General features: G+C 50.2%; 2 protein-coding genes and 38 non-coding genes across 40 annotated transcripts; all 40 read right to left on the minus strand.

The window, feature by feature from the left end:
- Window positions 1-17: 17 nt before the first annotated feature.
- Trnai-aau (transfer RNA isoleucine (anticodon AAU)) lies at window positions 18-91 on the minus strand. The gene has a single exon. It is a non-coding gene; the product is annotated as a tRNA-Ile (tRNA).
- Window positions 92-266: 175 nt separating this feature from the next.
- On the minus strand, window positions 267-340 carry Trnai-aau (transfer RNA isoleucine (anticodon AAU)). The gene has a single exon. It is a non-coding gene; the product is annotated as a tRNA-Ile (tRNA).
- A 175-nt stretch (window positions 341-515) lies between these two features.
- Window positions 516-589, minus strand: Trnai-aau (transfer RNA isoleucine (anticodon AAU)). The gene has a single exon. It is a non-coding gene; the product is annotated as a tRNA-Ile (tRNA).
- Window positions 590-764: 175 nt separating this feature from the next.
- Trnai-aau (transfer RNA isoleucine (anticodon AAU)) lies at window positions 765-838 on the minus strand. The gene has a single exon. It is a non-coding gene; the product is annotated as a tRNA-Ile (tRNA).
- Window positions 839-1,013: 175 nt separating this feature from the next.
- On the minus strand, window positions 1,014-1,087 carry Trnai-aau (transfer RNA isoleucine (anticodon AAU)). The gene has a single exon. It is a non-coding gene; the product is annotated as a tRNA-Ile (tRNA).
- A 175-nt stretch (window positions 1,088-1,262) lies between these two features.
- Window positions 1,263-1,336, minus strand: Trnai-aau (transfer RNA isoleucine (anticodon AAU)). The gene has a single exon. It is a non-coding gene; the product is annotated as a tRNA-Ile (tRNA).
- Window positions 1,337-1,511: 175 nt separating this feature from the next.
- Window positions 1,512-1,585, minus strand: Trnai-aau (transfer RNA isoleucine (anticodon AAU)). The gene has a single exon. It is a non-coding gene; the product is annotated as a tRNA-Ile (tRNA).
- Window positions 1,586-1,760: 175 nt separating this feature from the next.
- Trnai-aau (transfer RNA isoleucine (anticodon AAU)) lies at window positions 1,761-1,834 on the minus strand. Its single transcript has one exon. It is a non-coding gene; the product is annotated as a tRNA-Ile (tRNA).
- A 175-nt stretch (window positions 1,835-2,009) lies between these two features.
- Trnai-aau (transfer RNA isoleucine (anticodon AAU)) lies at window positions 2,010-2,083 on the minus strand. The gene has a single exon. It is a non-coding gene; the product is annotated as a tRNA-Ile (tRNA).
- Window positions 2,084-2,258: 175 nt separating this feature from the next.
- Window positions 2,259-2,332, minus strand: Trnai-aau (transfer RNA isoleucine (anticodon AAU)). The gene has a single exon. It is a non-coding gene; the product is annotated as a tRNA-Ile (tRNA).
- A 175-nt stretch (window positions 2,333-2,507) lies between these two features.
- On the minus strand, window positions 2,508-2,581 carry Trnai-aau (transfer RNA isoleucine (anticodon AAU)). Its single transcript has one exon. It is a non-coding gene; the product is annotated as a tRNA-Ile (tRNA).
- A 3,335-nt stretch (window positions 2,582-5,916) lies between these two features.
- LOC144139455 (uncharacterized) lies at window positions 5,917-7,527 on the minus strand. The gene has a single exon (XM_077671789.1). The coding sequence runs from the start codon at window positions 7,511-7,513 to the stop codon at window positions 6,299-6,301; it is 1,215 nt and encodes a 404-aa protein (XP_077527915.1). The 5' UTR covers window positions 7,514-7,527; the 3' UTR covers window positions 5,917-6,298.
- Window positions 7,528-7,767: 240 nt separating this feature from the next.
- Trnai-aau (transfer RNA isoleucine (anticodon AAU)) lies at window positions 7,768-7,841 on the minus strand. Its single transcript has one exon. It is a non-coding gene; the product is annotated as a tRNA-Ile (tRNA).
- Window positions 7,842-8,016: 175 nt separating this feature from the next.
- Window positions 8,017-8,090, minus strand: Trnai-aau (transfer RNA isoleucine (anticodon AAU)). Its single transcript has one exon. It is a non-coding gene; the product is annotated as a tRNA-Ile (tRNA).
- Window positions 8,091-8,265: 175 nt separating this feature from the next.
- Window positions 8,266-8,339, minus strand: Trnai-aau (transfer RNA isoleucine (anticodon AAU)). The gene has a single exon. It is a non-coding gene; the product is annotated as a tRNA-Ile (tRNA).
- Window positions 8,340-8,514: 175 nt separating this feature from the next.
- Window positions 8,515-8,588, minus strand: Trnai-aau (transfer RNA isoleucine (anticodon AAU)). Its single transcript has one exon. It is a non-coding gene; the product is annotated as a tRNA-Ile (tRNA).
- Window positions 8,589-8,763: 175 nt separating this feature from the next.
- On the minus strand, window positions 8,764-8,837 carry Trnai-aau (transfer RNA isoleucine (anticodon AAU)). The gene has a single exon. It is a non-coding gene; the product is annotated as a tRNA-Ile (tRNA).
- A 175-nt stretch (window positions 8,838-9,012) lies between these two features.
- Trnai-aau (transfer RNA isoleucine (anticodon AAU)) lies at window positions 9,013-9,086 on the minus strand. Its single transcript has one exon. It is a non-coding gene; the product is annotated as a tRNA-Ile (tRNA).
- Window positions 9,087-9,261: 175 nt separating this feature from the next.
- Window positions 9,262-9,335, minus strand: Trnai-aau (transfer RNA isoleucine (anticodon AAU)). The gene has a single exon. It is a non-coding gene; the product is annotated as a tRNA-Ile (tRNA).
- Window positions 9,336-9,510: 175 nt separating this feature from the next.
- On the minus strand, window positions 9,511-9,584 carry Trnai-aau (transfer RNA isoleucine (anticodon AAU)). Its single transcript has one exon. It is a non-coding gene; the product is annotated as a tRNA-Ile (tRNA).
- A 175-nt stretch (window positions 9,585-9,759) lies between these two features.
- Trnai-aau (transfer RNA isoleucine (anticodon AAU)) lies at window positions 9,760-9,833 on the minus strand. The gene has a single exon. It is a non-coding gene; the product is annotated as a tRNA-Ile (tRNA).
- Window positions 9,834-10,008: 175 nt separating this feature from the next.
- Trnai-aau (transfer RNA isoleucine (anticodon AAU)) lies at window positions 10,009-10,082 on the minus strand. Its single transcript has one exon. It is a non-coding gene; the product is annotated as a tRNA-Ile (tRNA).
- A 175-nt stretch (window positions 10,083-10,257) lies between these two features.
- Trnai-aau (transfer RNA isoleucine (anticodon AAU)) lies at window positions 10,258-10,331 on the minus strand. Its single transcript has one exon. It is a non-coding gene; the product is annotated as a tRNA-Ile (tRNA).
- A 175-nt stretch (window positions 10,332-10,506) lies between these two features.
- Window positions 10,507-10,580, minus strand: Trnai-aau (transfer RNA isoleucine (anticodon AAU)). Its single transcript has one exon. It is a non-coding gene; the product is annotated as a tRNA-Ile (tRNA).
- Window positions 10,581-10,755: 175 nt separating this feature from the next.
- On the minus strand, window positions 10,756-10,829 carry Trnai-aau (transfer RNA isoleucine (anticodon AAU)). The gene has a single exon. It is a non-coding gene; the product is annotated as a tRNA-Ile (tRNA).
- A 175-nt stretch (window positions 10,830-11,004) lies between these two features.
- On the minus strand, window positions 11,005-11,078 carry Trnai-aau (transfer RNA isoleucine (anticodon AAU)). The gene has a single exon. It is a non-coding gene; the product is annotated as a tRNA-Ile (tRNA).
- Window positions 11,079-11,253: 175 nt separating this feature from the next.
- On the minus strand, window positions 11,254-11,327 carry Trnai-aau (transfer RNA isoleucine (anticodon AAU)). The gene has a single exon. It is a non-coding gene; the product is annotated as a tRNA-Ile (tRNA).
- A 175-nt stretch (window positions 11,328-11,502) lies between these two features.
- On the minus strand, window positions 11,503-11,576 carry Trnai-aau (transfer RNA isoleucine (anticodon AAU)). Its single transcript has one exon. It is a non-coding gene; the product is annotated as a tRNA-Ile (tRNA).
- A 175-nt stretch (window positions 11,577-11,751) lies between these two features.
- On the minus strand, window positions 11,752-11,825 carry Trnai-aau (transfer RNA isoleucine (anticodon AAU)). Its single transcript has one exon. It is a non-coding gene; the product is annotated as a tRNA-Ile (tRNA).
- Window positions 11,826-12,000: 175 nt separating this feature from the next.
- On the minus strand, window positions 12,001-12,074 carry Trnai-aau (transfer RNA isoleucine (anticodon AAU)). The gene has a single exon. It is a non-coding gene; the product is annotated as a tRNA-Ile (tRNA).
- Window positions 12,075-12,249: 175 nt separating this feature from the next.
- On the minus strand, window positions 12,250-12,323 carry Trnai-aau (transfer RNA isoleucine (anticodon AAU)). Its single transcript has one exon. It is a non-coding gene; the product is annotated as a tRNA-Ile (tRNA).
- A 175-nt stretch (window positions 12,324-12,498) lies between these two features.
- On the minus strand, window positions 12,499-12,572 carry Trnai-aau (transfer RNA isoleucine (anticodon AAU)). The gene has a single exon. It is a non-coding gene; the product is annotated as a tRNA-Ile (tRNA).
- A 175-nt stretch (window positions 12,573-12,747) lies between these two features.
- Window positions 12,748-12,821, minus strand: Trnai-aau (transfer RNA isoleucine (anticodon AAU)). Its single transcript has one exon. It is a non-coding gene; the product is annotated as a tRNA-Ile (tRNA).
- Window positions 12,822-12,996: 175 nt separating this feature from the next.
- Window positions 12,997-13,070, minus strand: Trnai-aau (transfer RNA isoleucine (anticodon AAU)). The gene has a single exon. It is a non-coding gene; the product is annotated as a tRNA-Ile (tRNA).
- A 175-nt stretch (window positions 13,071-13,245) lies between these two features.
- Window positions 13,246-13,319, minus strand: Trnai-aau (transfer RNA isoleucine (anticodon AAU)). The gene has a single exon. It is a non-coding gene; the product is annotated as a tRNA-Ile (tRNA).
- Window positions 13,320-13,494: 175 nt separating this feature from the next.
- On the minus strand, window positions 13,495-13,568 carry Trnai-aau (transfer RNA isoleucine (anticodon AAU)). The gene has a single exon. It is a non-coding gene; the product is annotated as a tRNA-Ile (tRNA).
- Window positions 13,569-13,743: 175 nt separating this feature from the next.
- Trnai-aau (transfer RNA isoleucine (anticodon AAU)) lies at window positions 13,744-13,817 on the minus strand. The gene has a single exon. It is a non-coding gene; the product is annotated as a tRNA-Ile (tRNA).
- A 1,945-nt stretch (window positions 13,818-15,762) lies between these two features.
- On the minus strand, window positions 15,763-18,690 carry LOC144139938 (uncharacterized). The gene is made up of 2 exons (XM_077672162.1): window positions 17,773-18,690; window positions 15,763-15,770 (listed from the first exon to the last, which is right to left on the minus strand). The coding sequence occupies exons 1-2, from the start codon at window positions 18,668-18,670 to the stop codon at window positions 15,763-15,765; spliced, it is 906 nt and encodes a 301-aa protein (XP_077528288.1). The 5' UTR covers window positions 18,671-18,690.
- Window positions 18,691-18,918: 228 nt separating this feature from the next.
- On the minus strand, window positions 18,919-18,992 carry Trnai-aau (transfer RNA isoleucine (anticodon AAU)). Its single transcript has one exon. It is a non-coding gene; the product is annotated as a tRNA-Ile (tRNA).
- Window positions 18,993-19,167: 175 nt separating this feature from the next.
- Trnai-aau (transfer RNA isoleucine (anticodon AAU)) lies at window positions 19,168-19,241 on the minus strand. Its single transcript has one exon. It is a non-coding gene; the product is annotated as a tRNA-Ile (tRNA).
- Between the last annotated feature and the right edge of the window lie 2,384 nt (window positions 19,242-21,625).

Below are 21,625 nucleotides of genomic sequence, written 5' to 3' on the forward strand. Positions count from 1 at the left end.
CAGAATAAAAAAAGAAGTGGCCCACGCAGGGATCGAACCTACGACCTTCGCGTTATTAGCACGACGCTCTAACCAACTGAGCTAGCGGGCCGGACACTTTACCTTTCCTCAAGTGCTGAATCGCTAACTGGGTTCAGACCCGGGTTTAGGAAAAAGGCCCCAGGATGCGTGGCCACCACAAAATGTTTTGTATTCGCTCGTGTTGGGTCCTTGAACGACCTTTATACAGCCACGGCGAGCACTGGGTTTCAGAATAAAAAAAGAAGTGGCCCACGCAGGGATCGAACCTACGACCTTCCCGTTATTAGCACGACGCTCTAACCAACTGAGCTAGCGGGCCGGACACTTTACCTTTCCTCAAGTGCTGAATCGCTAACTGGGTTCAGACCCGGGTTTAGGAAAAAGGCCCCAGGATGCGTGGCCACCACAAAATGTTTCGTATTCGCTCGTGTTGGGTCCTTAAACGACCTTTATACAGCCACGGCGAGCACTAGGTTTCAGAATAAAAAAAGAAGTGGCCCGCCCAGGGATCGAACCTACGACCTTCCCGTTATTAGCACGACGCTCTAACCAACTGAGCTAGCGGGCCGGACACTTTACCTTTCCTCAAGTGCTGAATCGCTAACTGGGTTCAGACCCGGGTTTAGGAAAAAGGCCCCAGGATGCGTGGCCACCACAAAATGTTTTGTATTCGCTCGTGTTGGGTCCTTGAACGACCTTTATACAGCCACGGCGAGCACTAGGTTTCAGAATAAAAAAAGAAGTGGCCCACGCAGGGATCGAACCTACGACCTTCCTGTTATTAGCACGACGCTCTAACCAACTGAGCTAGCGGGCCGGACACTTTACCTTTCCTCAAGTGCTGAATCGCTAACTGGGTTCAGACCCGGGTTTAGGAAAAAGGCCCCAGGATGCGTGGCCACCACAAAATGTTTTGTATTCGCTCGTGTTGGGTCCTTGAACGACCTTTATACAGCCACGGCGAGCACTAGGTTTCAGAATAAAAAAAGAAGTGGCCCACGCAGGGATCGAACCTACGACCTTCGCGTTATTAGCACGACGCTCTAACCAACTGAGCTAGCGGGCCGGACACTTTACCTTTCCTCAAGTGCTGAATCGCTAACTGGGTTCAGACCCGGGTTTAGGAAAAAGGCCCCAGGATGCGTGGCCACCACAAAATGTTTCGTATTCGCTCGTGTTGGGTCCTTAAACGACCTTTATACAGCCACGGCGAGCACTAGGTTTCAGAATAAAAAAAGAAGTGGCCCGCCCAGGGATCGAACCTACGACCTTCCCGTTATTAGCACGACGCTCTAACCAACTGAGCTAGCGGGCCGGACACTTTACCTTTCCTCAAGTGCTGAATCGCTAACTGGGTTCAGACCCGGGTTTAGGAAAAAGGCCCCAGGATGCGTGGCCACCACAAAATGTTTTGTATTCGCTCGTGTTGGGTCCTTGAACGACCTTTATACAGCCACGGCGAGCACTAGGTTTCAGAATAAAAAAAGAAGTGGCCCACGCAGGGATCGAACCTACGACCTTCGCGTTATTAGCACGACGCTCTAACCAACTGAGCTAGCGGGCCGGACACTTTACCTTTCCTCAAGTGCTGAATCGCTAACTGGGTTCAGACCCGGGTTTAGGAAAAAGGCCCCAGGATGCGTGGCCACCACAAAATGTTTTGTATTCGCTCGTGTTGGGTCCTTGAACGACCTTTATACAGCCACGGTGAGCACTAGGTTTCAGAATGAAAAAAGAAGTGGCCCACGCAGGGATCGAACCTACGACGTTCGCGTTATTAGCACGACGCTCTAACCAACAGAGCTAGCGGGCCGGACACTTTACCTTTCCTCAAGTGCTGAATCGCTAACTGGGTTCAGACCCGGGTTTAGGAAAAAGGCCCCAGGATGCGTGGCCACCACAAAATGTTTTGTATTCGCTCGTGTTGGGTCCTTGAACGACCTTTATACAGCCACGGCGAGCACTAGGTTTCAGAATAAAAAAAGAAGTGGCCCACGCAGGGATCGAACCTACGACCTTCGCGTTATTAGCACGACGCTCTAACCAACTGAGCTAGCGGGCCGGACACTTTACCTTTCCTCAAGTGCTGAATCGCTAACTGGGTTCAGACCCGGGTTTAGGAAAAAGGCCCCAGGATGCGTGGCCACCACAAAATGTTTTGTATTCGCTCGTGTTGGGTCCTTGAACGACCTTTATACAGCCACGGCGAGCACTAGGTTTCAGAATAAAAAAAAAAGTGGCCCATGCAGGGATCGAACCTACGACCTTCGCGTTATTAGCACGACGCTCTAACCAACTGAGCTAGCGGGCCGGACACTTTACCTTTCCTCAAGTGCTGAATCGCTAACTGGGTTCAGACCCGGGTTTAGGAAAAAGGCCCCAGGATGCGTGGCCACCACAAAATGTTTTGTATTCGCTCGTGTTGGGTCCTTGAACGACCTTTATACAGCCACGGCGAGCACTAGGTTTCAGAATAAAAAAAGAAGTTGCCCGCCCAGGGATCGAACCTACGACCTTCCCGTTATTAGCACGACGCTCTAACCAACTGAGCTAGCGGGCTTTTTTTTTTTTTTTTTTATTTATTGCCTGTTCCAAAGTACACATATTCAATACAAACACTTCAGCCTATCTTTGGCTGATCATTGACCTCAAAACTTTTTCAGACAAACAAGAGCATCAAGAATTTCCGTCCACTCAGGCGGCTCAGCCTGGGTCACAAAAATATCGCGAATATACGCAATGCTCTCAATGAAGTTTTCGCGCACAGGGCGAGCGTTCACATCTGCGTTGTTCACAGCTATCCTTGTCTTCCACAGGCTGTGCAGTCCTAGCAGCATAAACATGTCATAAGGTACGCCATTTTCATTTTCTATGGGAAGGTACCGTATACCATGTGGAGTTATAGGCAACTCCTTTTTAAGTGTCCTTTGTAAGACATCCCAGTGAAATATTGGATCCCAACATTCAATAAATGCATGCTCTATGGTTTCCGGTTTCCGGCACAGTCTACAATTTGTGGTCCACGGAACGAAGAACCCTTTTTCCTCCATCCATGTGCTTACTGTCAAAGTATGTGTGTGCAGTTTAAAGAAAAAGGACTTTACACAAGGCCTTACAGGCATCTTTTTAACTCTCTTAAGGACATCTTGGCCCGTATTGCCTTGGTATAACGACCTGTAAAGCGGCACAGGCATCAACGTATCTACAAGGTCTCTATACAACTTTTTCCGATTTACTGCACTCAGATACTCCATAGAAAAACGGACTGTTAGGAACCGGAAAGCCACGACAACCTCCCTGAGGTACCCTCTGACGGCCCGACCGCTCTCACCACCTGTCGATACTATAAATTCCGGGAGGTATCTTCGAAGACGCACCTGTAATATTGTGCGCAAAAAAAGGTCCGTCTGGTCTCGCAGAAACATAAAACGTGACACTAGTTGGCGAATGAACAAATGCGACAAGCCCAGGCCCCCACTCTTAACCGAACGAAACAAATTGGTTCGGCTGGTCCTCTCCCAGCTTGATGCCCATATAAACACTGCAAACGCCCTGTGCAGTTTTTGTACATTCACTCGTGTCATACACAGCACTTGAAGCACGTACCAGACTTTAGCGGTCAGAAAAAGGTTACATACTGTAGCACGCGTGAACACTGATAAGCCTCGACCTTGCCAACCTTCCGTTTTTTCCTTTATCTTCTCTATTTCTTCCCCCCAGTATTGCGCAGTGTCTACGTAGTGTTCTAGGGGCACCCCTAAATACCGCCCAGGCAAGGCTGTCCACTGTGTATTAGCGAAAAGTTGCGGTGTGTAATCCCAGTTGCCGTGCCAAAACCCAGTACATTTTTCCCAGTTTATTTCACTTCCAGTTTGACGGCAAAAGGAGTCTGCAATACTGACCACTTCTACAACGCTCTCTTTGTCAGTGCAGAAAACTGCGATATCATCCGCGTAGGCCAGAACCTTAACTTGAGCCTGCTCTAGTCGAAACCCGCTTATATTCTCATTTCTTATCAGTCTCAACAGGAAAGGCTCTAAGTACAGGGCAAAAAGCAAGGGGCTCAACGGACACCCTTGCCTTACCGAGGAGCGGACGTTTATGCCTTCGGTAAGGTTTTTATTGACTATAATCCGTGTAACACAATCGGAATAAGCCATCTTAACACCCTGTATTATTGTGGTGCCTAAATTTACAAATTCCAACACAGAAAACAAGATTTCGTGGGAAACAAGATCGAAAGCCTTTGCTAAGTCTATTTGGAGCATGGCTACCCGGCTTTCGAAAGCGTCAACACATTCAAGGACACTCCGCGCTACGTGTATATTTGTAGCAATGGTACGCCCCTTGATTCCGCATGTCTGGTGCGGCCCCACTAAGTCCTTGATAACTGTTTGTATTCTTTTCGCTAAGACTTTGGTAAATATTTTGTAATCCACGTTGGTGAGGCTTATCGGGCGATATGACCCCACCCACAACAGCTTATCTGGGTCGTCGGTTTTTGGTATCAAGACCATGTGTGCTACTTGAAAAGACTTCGGTAGTCGCTTCTTTTCGTATGCTTCCCGGATCACGGCGTACACCATAAGTGCCAATTCTTTCTTAAAGGCTCGATAAAACGCTGCTCCCAGGCCGTCAGGGCCTGGTGACTTTCCCGCCGCTAATTCGTCAATTGCCGCTTCGATTTCCTGCAACGTGATTGGCTCCTCTAATCGTGTTCGTACGTCGTCTTCTAATCGCGGCATGTGCGCCAGGAAACAGTTCGCAAAACCAGGTTGTATTAGTCTCTCTCGCCCAAACAATTTACTGTAGTGCTCGACGAATGCACTTTCTATGCTTTCTTTGTCACCTGTAGCTTCGTTTCGGAAGTTTATCTGTTTTATTTCGTTTTTTGTTGCGTATCTCTTTTCATCGCCTAAAGCACGCTTGCTAGGTTTCTCCCCAGCCCACAGTTTTTCCGCTCGTGCTCTTATCATTGCCGCCCGGTACTTAACGTCGTCCATTATTTCCAGTTTATTTTTCACACCCCTTATTTCGTCTAACCATTTTCCTGGCTGCTCGTTCTCCAGGCTGATTAGTTCGTCAAGCTGGTTACGTAGTTCATTTTCGGCTTTCCGTTCACTGCGCCGGATACTGCCTCCTCTTTCGATTGCAATCATTTTGACGCGACTTTTAAATTCTTCCCATACGACGCAGTAGCTTTCTGGTACTGCTGACAACGTTTTCGCTATTTCACTTTGTACGCTTTTCACGAACTCGCCATCCTCGAGCAACCGTTCATTAAATTTCCATAGCTCCCAATTGAACTTTGCACTTTCTTTTTTCCTGCCTAACGTAAACAACACAAGGCTGTGGTCCGTAAAAGATACGTGTTTTACGTCATAGCTATTGCATGACGGCACCAGTTCAATGGACACGTATGCTCTATCTAGTCTAGCATTGCTCTCGCGTTGGAAGTGAGTGAATTTACACACAGTTCCGGGTGTAAACACAGAACCCACGTCTTCGATTTGACACTCCTGGGTCAGTCGACTAAGCAGGTTGGCACTCCTATCCCGCACAGGCACGTTTGTAGAGCGATCGTGTGCAGAACATACACAGTTGAAATCCCCCAGTATCACAATCAATCGATCACACTTGAGATAACCTTCAAGCTGCTCAAAAAAGTTTGCACGCTCGTTCGAATTGTTTGGAGCATAGACACATATGAACCTCCAACTTAAGCCACTGAAAAAAACATCAGCAACAACCAAACGACCACTTTCGCATGCCAACACGGCTTCGATTTGCATATCCAAGCTGTTCCTAAACAAAAGGGCGCACCCCCCCGATGTACCAGCCGCGTGACACACACAAACATTGTAACGTCCTGTAAATGGTTGCACCATTCGATCGGCCTGCTCTTGTGTTGCTACTTTAGTCTCTTGTAAAGCCAATACGTCTAGCCCTTCCTCAAGAGACAGGCGGCTCAACTGGTACTGTCGGCGCCTCGCTGATAGACCGCGCACATTCAATGTCGCGACCCGTAGGGCTTCCGTAATCGTCACTGGCATTACGAGTTACGAGCGAGCCAATTTGAACTGCGCATACCTTGCAGTTGATAGCGGTGCGTACATCCGTGCTCTGGCTTGGCGACACAAGGATTCACTATCACTGTTGTGAAGGGGCTTTCTTTTTTTTTTCCACGTTGGTCCACCATACTCGTGGGGTAGTACACTGCTGCACGTCCACACAACCAGCGTCGGGAGCTGCCCACTGTCAGGAGTCTGAGTTCCGCCTACTTCCCACGATTTTTGCACTGTGAATGCGGTGTTGCAGCGAGTTTCCTGTCGGCGTTTACGTTGGGCTTTACGTGAAGCGACGAACGCCTCACGTAAGGCTCCTTCGCAGTCGTCTGTTCGCTGACGTTGACGGCCCTTGTGCCCGCAGTGTCTTTTCTTTCTTTACGCGGCCGCTTTGAAGCTGCTTCGTCGTCGCCCTCCTCGTCACTCCTCTTGACCTTGACGTCACCTTTTCCCGGCTCTTCAGCCTGGATATGCATGCCATCTTCATCTTCAGGGGCATGCGCTGCTTCAGTAGCTGCCGCTTTTGATTGCCCTGGTTCGTCTTGTCCTTGCATTGCCTCGACGTCGCGCTCGATGTTGTCCGCCTCAGTGGGCGTCTCATCCCTCTTCGCATTGTCGCCATCCACCGTGGCGACGTCTTCCGCCTCCGCCTCATCCATTACGAACTCGGACATATCCTCGTGCCCCCCGGGTCCAGCTACGTTAGCGTAAGTGCGTACGCAGTTGGACTCGTCGTGGCCGAAGCGACGACAAAGTCCACAACGCGGTACGCGACACTCGCGACGCACATGCCCGGTGGTGTGACAGCGAAGACACTTAGGCGCCCTTCCCGGCACCACGACGAGGGCCTGTTCTCCGGCTATTCGAAGCTGATGGGGAAGGTCCTCCACTGTATCACCAGCCTTCAGCTGCAACGTTACCAATCGAGTCGTCGATCCCTTGTCGACGACGCCGTGAACGCGCCAGCGCTCTCTTGTCACGTTAGTCACTTTGCCGTACGGGGCCAGGGCGACGCGCACTTCTTCGTCGGTCACGCCGTACAACACCCAGTGAATTTTGATCCTTACGTCCTGGTTCGTCGGGTCGATAATCAAGCAGCGCCGGCCTTTCACTTTCATTTCCGTGATAGCGAGGATTTTCTTCACCGCTTCAGCGTTCTTGAATGTGACAGCCCACACGTGATTCATTTGATACGCCCCCAGAGCGATAACGTCCGGGAGCAGTGCCAAATGACCGAGCGCGTCACGAAAATCCTCAACTCTGTAAGGCCTGGTATCAACGTCACCGTGCAAAAAAACTGTATTAACTACTGTACGACCTGTAGGAAGACTTGGCAGCATGACTCGATAACCTTCGTTGTCCGAAGCAGAAACCCTGGAACCGCGGCCCTCAAGGGCCGCAAAACTTGCTCCGGCGGAGCTTTCCATCGTGCGTCCGCTCTCGGCGGTGGCCGGAAGTGGAATCCCCGACCAAGCCACGGACGCGACCCAACTGAGCTAGCGGGCCGGACACTTTACCTTTCCTCAAGTGCTGAATCGCTAACTGGGTTCAGACCCGGGTTTAGGAAAAAGGCCCCAGGATGCGTGGCCACCACAAAATGTTTTGTATTCGCTCGTGTTGGGTCCTTGAACGACCTTTATACAGCCACGGCGAGCACTAGGTTTCAGAATAAAAAAAGAAGTGGCCCACGCAGGGATCGAACCTACGACCTTCCTGTTATTAGCACGACGCTCTAACCAACTGAGCTAGCGGGCCGGACACTTTACCTTTCCTCAAGTGCTGAATCGCTAACTGGGTTCAGACCCGGGTTTAGGAAAAAGGCCCCAGGATGCGTGGCCACCACAAAATGTTTTGTATTCGCTCGTGTTGGGTCCTTGAACGACCTTTATACAGCCACGGCGAGCACTAGGTTTCAGAATAAAAAAAGAAGTGGCCCACGCAGGGATCGAACCTACGACCTTCGCGTTATTAGCACGACGCTCTAACAAACTGAGCTAGCGGGCCGGACACTTTACCTTTCCTCAAGTGCTGAATCGCTAACTGGGTTCAGACCCGGGTTTAGGAAAAAGGCCCCAGGATGCGTGGCCACCACAAAATGTTTCGTATTCGCTCGTGTTGGGTCCTTAAACGACCTTTATACAGCCACGGCGAGCACTAGGTTTCAGAATAAAAAAAGAAGTGGCCCGCCCAGGGATCGAACCTACGACCTTCCCGTTATTAGCACGACGCTCTAACCAACTGAGCTAGCGGGCCGGACACTTTACCTTTCCTCAAGTGCTGAATCGCTAACTGGGTTCAGACCCGGGTTTAGGAACAAGGCCCCAGGATGCGTGGCCACCACAAAATGTTTTGTATTCGCTCGTGTTGGGTCCTTGAACGACCTTTATACAGCCACGGCGAGCACTAGGTTTCAGAATAAAAAAAGAAGTGGCCCACGCAGGGATCGAACCTACGACCTTCGCGTTATTAGCACGACGCTCTAACCAACTGAGCTAGCGGGCCGGACACTTTACCTTTCCTCAAGTGCTGAATCGCTAACTGGGTTCAGACCCGGGTTTAGGAAAAAGGCCCCAGGATGCGTGGCCACCACAAAATGTTTTGTATTCGCTCGTGTTGGGTCCTTGAACGACCTTTATAAAGCCACGGCGAGCACTAGGTTTCAGAATAAAAAAAGAAGTGGCCCACGCAGGGATCGAACCTACGACGTTCGCGTTATTAGCACGACGCTCTAACCAACTGAGCTAGCGGGCCGGACACTTTACCTTTCCTCAAGTGCTGAATCGCTAACTGGGTTCAGACCCGGGTTTAGGAAAAAGGCCCCAGGATGCGTGGCCACCACAAAATGTTTTGTATTCGCTCGTGTTGGGTCCTTGAACGACCTTTATACAGCCACGGCGAGCACTAGGTTTCAGAATAAAAAAAGAAGTGGCCCACGCAGGGATCGAACCTACGACCTTCGCGTTATTAGCACGACGCTCTAACCAACTGAGCTAGCGGGCCGGACACTTTACCTTTCCTCAAGTGCTGAATCGCTAACTGGGTTCAGACCCGGGTTTAGGAAAAAGGCCCCAGGATGCGTGGCCACCACAAAATGTTTTGTATTCGCTCGTGTTGGGTCCTTGAACGACCTTTATACAGCCACGGCGAGCACTAGGTTTCAGAATAAAAAAAGAAGTGGCCCACGCAGGGATCGAACCTACGACCTTCGCGTTATTAGCACGACGCTCTAACCAACAGAGCTAGCGGGCCGGACACTTTACCTTTCCTCAAGTGCTGAATCGCTAACTGGGTTCAGACCCGGGTTTAGGAAAAAGGCCCCAGGATGCGTGGCCACCACAAAATGTTTTGTATTCGCTCGTGTTGGGTCCTTGAACGACCTTTATAAAGCCACGGCGAGCACTAGGTTTCAGAATGAAAAAAGAAGTGGCCCACGCAGGGATCGAACCTACGACCTTCGCGTTATTAGCACGACGCTCTAACCAACTGAGCTAGCGGGCCGGACACTTTACCTTTCCTCAAGTGCTGAATCGCTAACTGGGTTCAGACCCGGGTTTAGGAAAAAGGCCCCAGGATGCGTGGCCACCACAAAATGTTTTGTATTCGCTCGTGTTGGGTCCTTGAACGACCTTTATACAGCCACGGCGAGCACTAGGTTTCAGAATAAAAAAAGAAGTGGCCCACGCAGGGATCGAACCTACGACCTTCGCGTTATTAGCACGACGCTCTAACCAACTGAGCTAGCGGGCCGGACACTTTACCTTTCCTCAAGTGCTGAATCGCTAACTGGGTTCAGACCCGGGTTTAGGAAAAAGGCCCCAGGATGCGTGGCCACCACAAAATGTTTTGTATTCGCTCGTGTTGGGTCCTTGAACGACCTTTATAAAGCCACGGCGAGCACTAGGTTTCAGAATGAAAAAAGAAGTGGCCCACGCAGGGATCGAACCTACGACGTTCGCGTTATTAGCACGACGCTCTAACCAACTGAGCTAGCGGGCCGGACACTTTACCTTTCCTCGAGTGCTGAATCGCTAACTGGGTTCAGACCCGGGTTTAGGAAAAAGGCCCCAGGATGCGTGGCCACCACAAAATGTTTTGTATTCGCTCGTGTTGGGTCCTTGAACGACCTTTATACAGCCACGGCGAGCACTAGGTTTCAGAATAAAAAAAGAAGTGGCCCACGCAGGGATCGAACCTACGACCTTCGCGTTATTAGCACGACGCTCTAACCAACTGAGCTAGCGGGCCGGACACTTTACCTTTCCTCAAGTGCTGAATCGCTAACTGGGTTCAGACCCGGGTTTAGGAAAAAGGCCCCAGGATGCGTGGCCACCACAAAATGTTTTGTATTCGCTCGTGTTGGGTCCTTGAACGACCTTTATACAGCCACGGCGAGCACTAGGTTTCAGAATAAAAAAAGAAGTGGCCCACGCAGGGATCGAACCTACGACCTTCGCGTTATTAGCACGACGCTCTAACCAACTGAGCTAGCGGGCCGGACACTTTACCTTTCCTCAAGTGCTGAATCGCTAACTGGGTTCAGACCCGGGTTTAGGAAAAAGGCCCCAGGATGCGTGGCCACCACAAAATGTTTTGTATTCGCTCGTGTTGGGTCCTTGAACGACCTTTATACAGCCACGGCGAGCACTAGGTTTCAGAATGAAAAAAGAAGTGGCCCACGCAGGGATCGAACCTACGACGTTCGCGTTATTAGCACGACGCTCTAACCAACTGAGCTAGCGGGCCGGACACTTTACCTTTCCTCAAGTGCTGAATCGCTAACTGGGTTCAGACCCGGGTTTAGGAAAAAGGCCCCAGGATGCGTGGCCACCACAAAATGTTTTGTATTCGCTCGTGTTGGGTCCTTGAACGACCTTTATACAGCCACGGCGAGCACTAGGTTTCAGAATAAAAAAAGAAGTGGCCCACGCAGGGATCGAACCTACGACCTTCGCGTTATTAGCACGACGCTCTAACCAACTGAGCTAGCGGGCCGGACACTTTACCTTTCCTCAAGTGCTGAATCGCTAACTGGGTTCAGACCCGGGTTTAGGAAAAAGGCCCCAGGATGCGTGGCCACCACAAAATGTTTTGTATTCGCTCGTGTTGGGTCCTTGAACGACCTTTATACAGCCACGGCGAGCACTAGGTTTCAGAATAAAAAAAGAAGTGGCCCACGCAGGGATCGAACCTACGACCTTCGCGTTATTAGCACGACGCTCTAACCAACTGAGCTAGCGGGCCGGACACTTTACCTTTCCTCAAGTGCTGAATCGCTAACTGGGTTCAGACCCGGGTTTAGGAAAAAGGCCCCAGGATGCGTGGCCACCACAAAATGTTTTGTATTCGCTCGTGTTGGGTCCTTGAACGACCTTTATAAAGCCACGGCGAGCACTAGGTTTCAGAATGAAAAAAGAAGTGGCCCACGCAGGGATCGAACCTACGACGTTCGCGTTATTAGCACGACGCTCTAACCAACTGAGCTAGCGGGCCGGACACTTTACCTTTCCTCAAGTGCTGAATCGCTAACTGGGTTCAGACCCGGGTTTAGGAAAAAGGCCCCAGGATGCGTGGCCACCACAAAATGTTTTGTATTCGCTCGTGTTGGGTCCTTGAACGACCTTTATACAGCCACGGCGAGCACTAGGTTTCAGAATAAAAAAAGAAGTTGCCCGCCCAGGGATCGAACCTACGACCTTCCCGTTATTAGCACGACGCTCTAACCAACTGAGCTAGCGGGCCGGACACTTTACCTTTCCTCAAGTGCTGAATCGCTAACTGGGTTCAGACCCGGGTTTAGGAAAAAGGCCCCAGGATGCGTGGCCACCACAAAATGTTTTGTATTCGCTCGTGTTGGGTCCTTGAACGACCTTTATACAGCCACGGCGAGCACTAGGTTTCAGAATAAAAAAAAAAGTGGCCCGCCCAGGGATCGAACCTACGACCTTCGCGTTATTAGCACGACGCTCTAACCAACTGAGCTAGCGGGCCGGACACTTTACCTTTCCTCAAGTGCTGAATCGCTAACTGGGTTCAGACCCGGGTTTAGGAAAAAGGCCCCAGGATGCGTGGCCACCACAAAATGTTTTGTATTCGCTCGTGTTGGGTCCTTGAACGACCTTTATACAGCCACGGCGAGCACTAGGTTTCAGAATAAAAAAAGAAGTGGCCCGCCCAGGGATCGAACCTACGACCTTCGCGTTATTAGCACGACGCTCTAACCAACTGAGCTAGCGGGACGGACACTTTACCTTTCCTCAAGTGCTGAATCGCTAACTGGGTTCAGACCCGGGTTTAGGAAAAAGGCCCCAGGATGCGTGGCCACCACAAAATGTTTTGTATTCGCTCGTGTTGGGTCCTTGAACGACCTTTATACAGCCACGGCGAGCACTAGGTTTCAGAATAAAAAAAGAAGTGGCCCGCCCAGGGATCGAACCTACGACCTTCCCGTTATTAGCACGACGCTCTAACCAACTGAGCTAGCGGGCCGGACACTTTACCTTTCCTCAAGTGCTGAATCGCTAACTGGGTTCAGACCCGGGTTTAGGAAAAAGGCCCCTGGATGCGTGGCCACCACAAAATGTTTTGTATTCGCTCGTGTTGGGTCCTTGAACGACCTTTATACAGCCACGGCGAGCACTAGGTTTCAGAATAAAAAAAGAAGTGGCCCGCCCAGGGATCGAACCTACGACCTTCGCGTTATTAGCACGACGCTCTAACCAACTGAGCTAGCGGGCCGGACACTTTACCTTTCCTCAAGTGCTGAATCGCTAACTGGGTTCAGACCCGGGTTTAGGAAAAAGGCCCCAGGATGCGTGGCCACCACAAAATGTTTCGTATTCGCTCGTGTTGGGTCCTTAAACGACCTTTATACAGCCACGGCGAGCACTAGGTTTCAGAATAAAAAAAGAAGTGGCCCACGCAGGGATCGAACCTACGACCTTCGCGTTATTAGCACGACGCTCTAACCAACTGAGCTAGCGGGCCGGACACTTTACCTTTCCTCAAGTGCTGAATCGCTAACTGGGTTCAGACCCGGGTTTAGGAAAAAGGCCCCAGGATGCGTGGCCACCACAAAATGTTTCGTATTCGCTCGTGTTGGGTCCTTAAACGACCTTTATACAGCCACGGCGAGCACTAGGTTTCAGAATAAAAAAAGAAGTGGCCCACGCAGGGATCGAACCTACGACCTTCGCGTTATTAGCACGACGCTCTAACCAACTGAGCTAGCGGGCCGGACACTTTACCTTTCCTCAAGTGCTGAATCGCTAACTGGGTTCAGACCCGGGTTTAGGAAAAAGGCCCCAGGATGCGTGGCCACCACAAAATGTTTTGTATTCGCTCGTGTTGGGTCCTTGAACGACCTTTATACAGCCACGGCGAGCACTAGGTTTCAGAATAAAAAAAGAAGTGGCCCACGCAGGGATCGAACCTACGACCTTCGCGTTATTAGCACGACGCTCTAACCAACTGAGCTAGCGGGCCGGACACTTTACCTTTCCTCAAGTGCTGAATCGCTAACTGGGTTCAGACCCGGGTTTAGGAAAAAGGCCCCAGGATGCGTGGCCACCACAAAATGTTTTGTATTCGCTCGTGTTGGGTCCTTGAACGACCTTTATAAAGCCACGGCGAGCACTAGGTTTCAGAATAAAAAAAGAAGTGGCCCACGCAGGGATCGAACCTACGACGTTCGCGTTATTAGCACGACGCTCTAACCAACTGAGCTAGCGGGCCTTTTTTTTTTTAAGTTTTATTTAAAATGGGGTGCTATGTACATAGTAAAAAGGCAGTCTTTGCCTTTATACATCAGAGACCGTTGACATAACAGAGTACACTCAGCGAAGTGCAACACACAGATACACTGGTTCATCTTGAAATCACGGATGGACGCGTCTGTGCAATTGCGCCTCCATTACTTTCCACTTGCTGGATAGCTCGTCGTCTGCACTTTTTAACAGAGAGCTGGTGTAGGCAAACGCGTCACAAAAATGCGTCCACGCGGACTTTGCTCCTGCCAAACAAAGGACGTGATCCGTGCGAGACCGCCAAATTGCATACAATCCCAACAGCAGGACAATTTCCACACATTTGTCATCTCGGAATTCCTCACTTGTGAGAAACTTCACATCTTTCCAAGTTGGATACAGAGAAATTCCAAATGCTGATCTGACCTCATGCCAGAAATGCGCTGCGTTCGTGCAAAAGAGGAACACGTGCTGAAGGGACTCTGCGTAAGGGCAGAGATCACAGTTGGTTGACCACGGAACAAAGAAACCTTTGTTTGCCAGCCATGGCTTTACCGGCAGAACTTCCACGTGAAACCTGATAAAAAAATCCTTGACGGCGACCTTAACAGGAAGCCGTGGTAATCGTTTCAAGACGTCTGACACTAATGTACTATCCATTCGTGACCGGTAGAGCGGAGCTGGAAAAAGCATGTCAATCGTGTCCCAGTACAGTGATTTTCTTTTCACTTCCATTAAGTAGTCCCGTGAGAACCTCTCTTCGAAAAACCGGACCGCCTGTTCCAGCTCCCTGTAAAACTTTAGCACTCGTGACCTTGGTCCTACACCAGCATCTTTAAGCCAGTCTCTCAAAAACCCACAGCCCAGCTTAGCAAATGAGTTCAACATTAGAGGCCTATTCTGCCTGCGAAAAAAAAGGTACCTCTGAACTTTGAGCTTTACCTCAACATTGACCAATCCCAGACCACCTTTGGCTAAACTTAGAAACAGGTTACTCCTCCTCATTCGTTCAAAGCGAGACTCCCAAATAAACGTGGCAAAGAATCTATGCACTCGATTCACATCGGCTGGTAGGCATGGCATCACTTGAGCAGCATACCAAACAGCAGGAAAGAAAACTGTGTTGCACACAAACGCACGATTTCCAAGTGGTATGGTTCTCCCATGCCACGCACGCACCTTTGCTGCTAGTCCGTTTAGACTGATGGTGTTTTGTCCATTTTGCAGATTGGTGGTATCAAAACAAACGCCGAGATACATGCCGACTTGGTCAGACCACTGCATGTCCAAGAAGCTCGTTGGCTTGGCGTCCCAATCACCCAACCATGCACCCGAACACTTGTCACGATTCACTTTTGCACCAGACACATTGCAGAATTCCGACACATGTTGCACCGCTTTGCGCATCTCCTCTTTGGAAGCACACACGAGGGTCAGATCATCAGCATAGGCGAGCACTTTCACGGTCTCGTCTGCCAGGCTGACGCCACCGACAGTATTGTCGTTCAGAATGGAACGACAGAGAGGTTCAAGGTAAAGTGCGAAAAGTATCGGTGACAGCGGACATCCTTGTCGCACCGACCTGTTAACGAGTATCTTGTCCGTTGTTTGTCCGTTGATGACAAGGCGCGTTGACACCTCCCTATAGCAAACGGCGATGTACTTCAGAAGACGTTCCCCGATGTTGCAAGCTTTAAGCAGCCCAAAAAGAAAGTCGTGATCAACACGGTCGAAGGCCTTACTTAAATCCACCTTTAGCACCGCGGCCTTGTCTCCGTGTACCGATGTTGTTTCACACAGCACGCGCATTGTGTGCAGATTATCCGAGATGCGCCGCCCTTCGATACCATATGCTTGGTGGCCCCCTATGACCTCACTGAGCGCTACGTCGAGTCGCTTCGCCATAATTTTTGCCAGCAATTTGTAATCAGTCGTCAGAAGGCTGATGGGGCGGAAGTCGCCCGGGGTCGGGACACGGTTGGAGTGCTTTTTTGGGATTAGGACCGTCAGGCCTTGCCTCATGGAGGGAGGCATCAGATCCCGCTTCAGTATGTCTTCGTACACGGAACAAAGAATTGGCACCAAATCCGATGCAAACTTCTTGTAAAATGCACTTCCTAGGCCGTCGATACCGGGCGTTTTCCTAGGCTTCAGCTTTTTAATGGCCCATTCAACTTCAGACTCGGAAATGCTTTCATTTGTTTCCTCTCTAATATCATCGCTGACCTTTGGCAACAGATCAGCATAATTAAACGCGCACCCCCGACTGTGTACGCCATCTTTCTCTTCGAACAGACTTTTGTACATCCCTGTGAACGCCCTTACAAAGTCGTCTTGGCTGGTAAGAATGTCGTCGCCATCTTGCACCGCCTCTATTCTGTTTCGTGCAGCATGTTGCCTTTCTTTCGTTCTAAAAATCTTGATCGGTTCCTCGTCCCTCTGTTGTGCTTCGAGTCGACAACGAATCATAGCGCCTTTATAGTCGGCTTCCAAAATTGATAGGAGCTGTCCTTTGCATTCTCTAATATCTGTCATAAACTTTCCCGGTTCGGAATTTTCCGCTTCAATGAGACTTCGAAGCGTGCGCATTAAAACGTTTTTTCTTTCCCTTTTTAGAGCCGCTTTTTCCTGCCCTTTCGCCACAAGAAACATTTTGCATTCTTCTTTCACTTCTTCCCACGCTATGGCGTTTACCTCGCCCCGCTCTCGTACCTGCGTGATTATAGCTTTAATCCCTGAGACCACATCCTCCTCGTCTAAAAGGCTTTCGTTAAGTTTCCATAATTGCCAAGAAGGTTTGGCAGTTTGCTTGGTCCTTCGGTGGTCGCCGTTCTCAAATGTGACAGTGACAAAGCCGTGGTCAGAGAACGCCACTGGCGTTACTCGGGAGGAGACGTTCATGCACATAAGCTCACTCGATACGTACACGCGATCTAGTCGCGCATGGCAGTCCCCCTGCCAGTGCGTGAATGCAGGGGCGAGGGCTGGTGTGCCATCTGCTACGTCCTGCAAGTCAAAATCGCGTAAGAGCTTTTGCAACTCCTTCAAACTGGGGTCAGCTGGCCTTCTTTTTGAGCAGTCACGCGCCTGCAGTACGCAGTTGAAGTCACCCGCGAGAACGGTGCGGCATGGGGTGTCAAGATACTGCCTGAGCTTCGTGAAATATTCTGTCCGTTGCGGCGGGTCATTTGGTGCATGGATTGAGATAAGCCTGTATTGCTCGCCACGAAGTATTAAATCGACACTGCAAACACGCCCGCTGTGATCCCTTTCATATTCAGGATACACGGTTAAAGCCGGCCTTTTCCTTATCATGATTGCACTTCCTGCGCTGCGCCCGCACGCGGGCGAGAAGTGACAGTGAAAGCGATTGTGAAAGAATCGAGCCGCGCTATCTAGCTGCTCGTTTGAGGCTAATTTTGTTTCTTGAAGGAATGCTATGTCGATTCCTTCCTGCAAAAGCTGGTTTAAGAGCCACTGCTTGCGCATACGGCCTACAAGGCTTAGGCAGTTGAAGGTTGCGAGTTTTAGGAAGGGCATTTGCAAAAAATAAAGATTCTTTTTCTTTCCTTTCTATTTGCGAATGGCGCGCCTAGTTACGTTGGCCGGTTAAACGGAACGCTTTCGACGTCGTATTTCTATGGGTACGCGTGGCGCGGGGTTAAAGCGAGCCCTTCTTTTAGTGGGCGCGTTCCACTTATTTTTTACATGAGCGGTTTTCCTTCCTGACGCCTCATTTAGTTCATCTTCTGCTTCTGGTTCAATCGGCGACAAGGCTGGAAATTCAGTCACTTCCTCCGCTTCCCTTCCTGACAGCGCAGTTTCCTTCGCCTGTTCTCGCGAGACTTCATATTGAGGCTCTACGCCTATCACGCTGTCTTTTGTGGTCGACGTAGTCGGCATGCTGACAGAAAGTTCGTTTTGCGGGGGTTTTTCGGGCTCACCGTATTCTCCGGGTTTCCTAGGCACCTCCATTGACACCTCAGGAGGTGGCGAAGCTACAGGCGGGCTTTGCGTTGTCTCCAACGTCGGCTGGTCTTCGTGCAGTGGGGGGGAGGCCGCTGCCTCCTCAGCTTCTTCCTCATCCATAACGGCTTCTGTGTCTTCCTCCTCACTCTTGCCTCCCGTGACCATCGCGTAGGTCTTCCGGCAATCCGGAGCCTCATGCCCGAACCTACGGCATTCGGAGCACCGCGGTATGCGGCAGTTCTTTCTGATATGCCCATTCCTCTTGCACCTCAGGCACAAAGGCGATCGTCCGGGCACTATCACAAGGGCATTGCCTCCCTGGATACGCAGCTGATGCGGCAATGTTTCGGTCGTGTACCCATTCTTCAAGGTTATGGTTACTGACCTTATCGACGTTTGGGCTCCCTTGAACTTGCTTGTTGGCCAAGTCTCTCTTGTGATGCGGTCAACTTTTCCGAAAGGCTCGAGGGCCTTCCGCACGACGTCATCGCTAAGCTGGTACGGCAGCCAGTGGATCTTGATGCGAATTTCGCCATCGTTGGGGTCGAGCACGAGACATTTCTTGCCCTTGATACGAAGTTCTTTCGCAGCAACTAGGCGGTGCTTGGCTGCCGCGGAGTGCGTCGACACAGCCCACACATGGTTCATTTGATAGGCTCCAATCGACGCCACATCCTGGATCACTCCCAGTCGTTCCATCTCGTCTTCGAAGTCGTTGATGCGGTATGGCCGCCCGGACACATCACAGTGCAAAAACACAGTGTTAAGCGCAGCATTTCCAGTTGGCAGCGGAGGCAGTAAAACACGGTATTCGTCCGAAGAAACAGATAAACCGCGGCCGGCGGCCGCCGATAACGAGCTATCGGAGCTCATCCTTTCCGCACCTTCACAGCTTGGCAGCCGGAAGTGGAATGACCACTGAGCTATCCAACTGAGCTAGCGGGCCCGACACTTCACCTTTCCTCAAGTGCTGAATCGCTAAATGGGTTCATACCCGGGCTTAGGAAAAAAGTCTCAGGATGCGTGGCCGGCACAAAATGTTTTGTATTCGCCCGTGCTGGGCCCCTGAATGACCTTTATACAGCCACGGGGAAAAACTAGGTTCAGAATGAAAAAAATCCTGGCCCCCACAGGGATCGAACCTACGACCTTCGCGTTATTAGCACGACGCTCTAACCAACTGAGCTAGCGGGCCCGACACTTCACCTTTCCTCAAGTGCTGAATCGCTAAATGGGTTCGTACCCGGGCTTAGGAAAAAATTCTCAGGATGCGTGGCCGGCACAAACTGTTTTGTATTCGCCCGTGCTGGGCCCCTGAATGACCTTTATACAGCCACAGGGAAAAACTAGGTTCAGAATGAAAAAAATCCTGGCCCGCGCAGGGATCGAACCTACGACCTTCGCGTTATTAGCACGACGCTCTAACCAACTGAGCTAGCGGGCCCGACACTTCACCTTTCCTCAAGTGCTGAATCGCTAAATGGGTTCATACCCGGGCTTACGAAAAAAGTCTCAGGATGCGTGGCCGGCACAAAATGTTTTGTATTCGCCCGTGCTGGGCCCCTGAATGACCTTTATACAGCCACAGGGAAAAACTAGGTTCAGAATGAAAAAAATCCTGGCCCGCGCAGGGATCGAACCTACGACCTTCGCGTTATTAGCACGACGCTCTAACCAACTGAGCTAGCTTTTTTTTTTTTTTTTTTTCTTTATTGCCACACTTTGACAGAGAACAAGCACACAAAGCAAGAAAAACAGGTACACAAAGCTGTAACATACACTGATAAAACTGCTAACAGTCTTTTGCTAGCAGGAAATGGCTAAAACTGCTTAAGGTTTGTCAGCGACTCCATTACTGGAAGCCATTCCGGGGGGTCAGGCTGAGTCTTCCAAACCTCTACAATCAAACGAACAGTTTCTCCAAAGTATTCCTTGGAACGCTTAGCATCAACATCGCGGTGGCGTATAGCCATGCGAGATTTCCAAATGCTGTGCAGAGCCAAAACCATCACCACATCATACGGCAACCCGCCGTCATTGTCGATGGGTATAAACCTGATACCGTAGGCGTCTAGAGGGAAATCTTTCTTCAAAGTCCTCTGAAGCACGTCCCAAAAAAAGACCCCATCCCAACATTCTAAAAACACGTGTTCTACTGTCTCCAGCTTTTTGCACGGATAACAGTCAACCCCCCACGGAACGTACAGTCCTTTCTCTTTTTGCCACGTTTTGACTGGTAGGACACCCGCGTGGAGCTTAAAAAAGAACGTTTTAACCCATGGCGGTACCGCCATAGATTTCACGCGTTTAAGCACATCCTGGCCTGGCCCTGCACGGTACATTGACCGGTACAGTGGAACTGGAAATACAGAGTCAACGAGATCATTATACAATTTTTTCCGCGTTACGCTACATAGGTATTCCATCGTGAAGCGGGCACGCAAAAACTGGGTCGCTTGAACAACTTCGCGGAAGTATCCCTTCATTGTCAAGACAGGGAAACGTGCTGACGCTATAACAAAATCGGGTAACACCACAGACAACTTCATTTGGCAAACAGTACGCAAAAAGGGGTCTTGTACATCCCGAAGGAAGAGAAAACGATTGACAACCTGTCGTAAAAACAAATGAGACAAGGAAAGGCCCCCGCTACGCACGCGCCGAAACAAGTTCGTTCGACTTGTTTTTTCCCACGTGGACTCCCAAATTAACACGGCGAAAACGCGGTGCAACGCCTGCACATGCGCACGCGAACAGTGTAACACCTGGAGCACGTACCATATTTTACTTATTAAGAACACATTGCAGACTGAGCCTCTTGCAAAAATGGAGAGCCCAGTGCCTTGCCATTTTTCTGCTCTATCGCGCAATTCAGCTGTCTGTCTGCGCCAATAGGGATCACTGTCCTCGTAGTTTTCGAGAGGCACACCTAAGTATTTGGTTGGCGTCGTCTGCCAGCTTATGCTTTCAAACACCTCCGGGGCTTCTTCCCATTGGCCGTGCCAGAAACCTAAACATTTTTGCCAGTTCACACTGCTGGCACTGTATTTACAAAAGGCCTTTAGTGTCTTTACAGCTTCGCTTATGCTGCTTTTATCAATAAAGAAAAGTGCAATGTCGTCGGCATAGGCCAACACACGCACCTCACACGACTGTAGTCGAAAGCCGTTGATGGTTTTGCTTCCAATAACACTCAAACAAAACGCTTCTACATATACACAGAAAAGCAATGGGGACAATGGGCAACCCTGACGTACGCCACGTTGAACCTGCACTGCTTTGCTGAGCGACTTGTTCACAACGAGGCTAGTTGAACACCCACTATACGCCATGCGCACTCCTTGAAGAATAACAGCCCCTACATTTATATGCTCTAACATGGCTATAAGGAGCTCGTGTGATACCTGATCGAACGCCTTCTCCAGGTCTACCTGGAGCATTGCTAGAGAACCTTGAGTGCTGTCGCAACACTCAAGAACACTTCGAGCAGTATGAATGTTCGTTACTATCGACCGCCCCTTTATACCGCATGTTTGATGCGGTCCAACGATGTCCCTAATAACAGTCTGCAAACGACTCGCCAGAATTTTCATTAAAATCTTATAGTCTACATTAGTGAGACTGATTGGGCGATACCCAGATACAGTTCGGAGTTTGGCGTCATCATCTGACTTAGGAATAAAAATGGTGTGCGACTCATGAAAAGACGGTGGCAGCACACCATTCTGATACGCCTCAGCGTATAACGTACACAACACTGGACTTAGGCACTCTTTAAACTTTTTATAGAATGCAGCGCTTAGCCCATCGGGGCCAGGCGTCTTTCCC

Source organism: Haemaphysalis longicornis, unplaced genomic scaffold, assembly GCF_048455015.1.
Source record: "Haemaphysalis longicornis isolate Haplotype H1 unplaced genomic scaffold, Haemaphysalis longicornis Haplotype H1 scaffold_5, whole genome shotgun sequence".
Classification (NCBI taxonomy): Eukaryota; Metazoa; Arthropoda; class Arachnida; order Ixodida; family Ixodidae; genus Haemaphysalis; species Haemaphysalis longicornis.

Excerpts from the sequence above, each read along its gene's own strand:
- LOC144139938 (XM_077672162.1), bottom strand. The coding sequence starts at position 18,670 with ATGAGCTCCGATAGCTCGTTATCGGCGGCCGCCGGCCGCGGTTTATCT.
- LOC144139455 (XM_077671789.1), bottom strand. The coding sequence starts at position 7,513 with ATGGAAAGCTCCGCCGGAGCAAGTTTTGCGGCCCTTGAGGGCCGCGGT.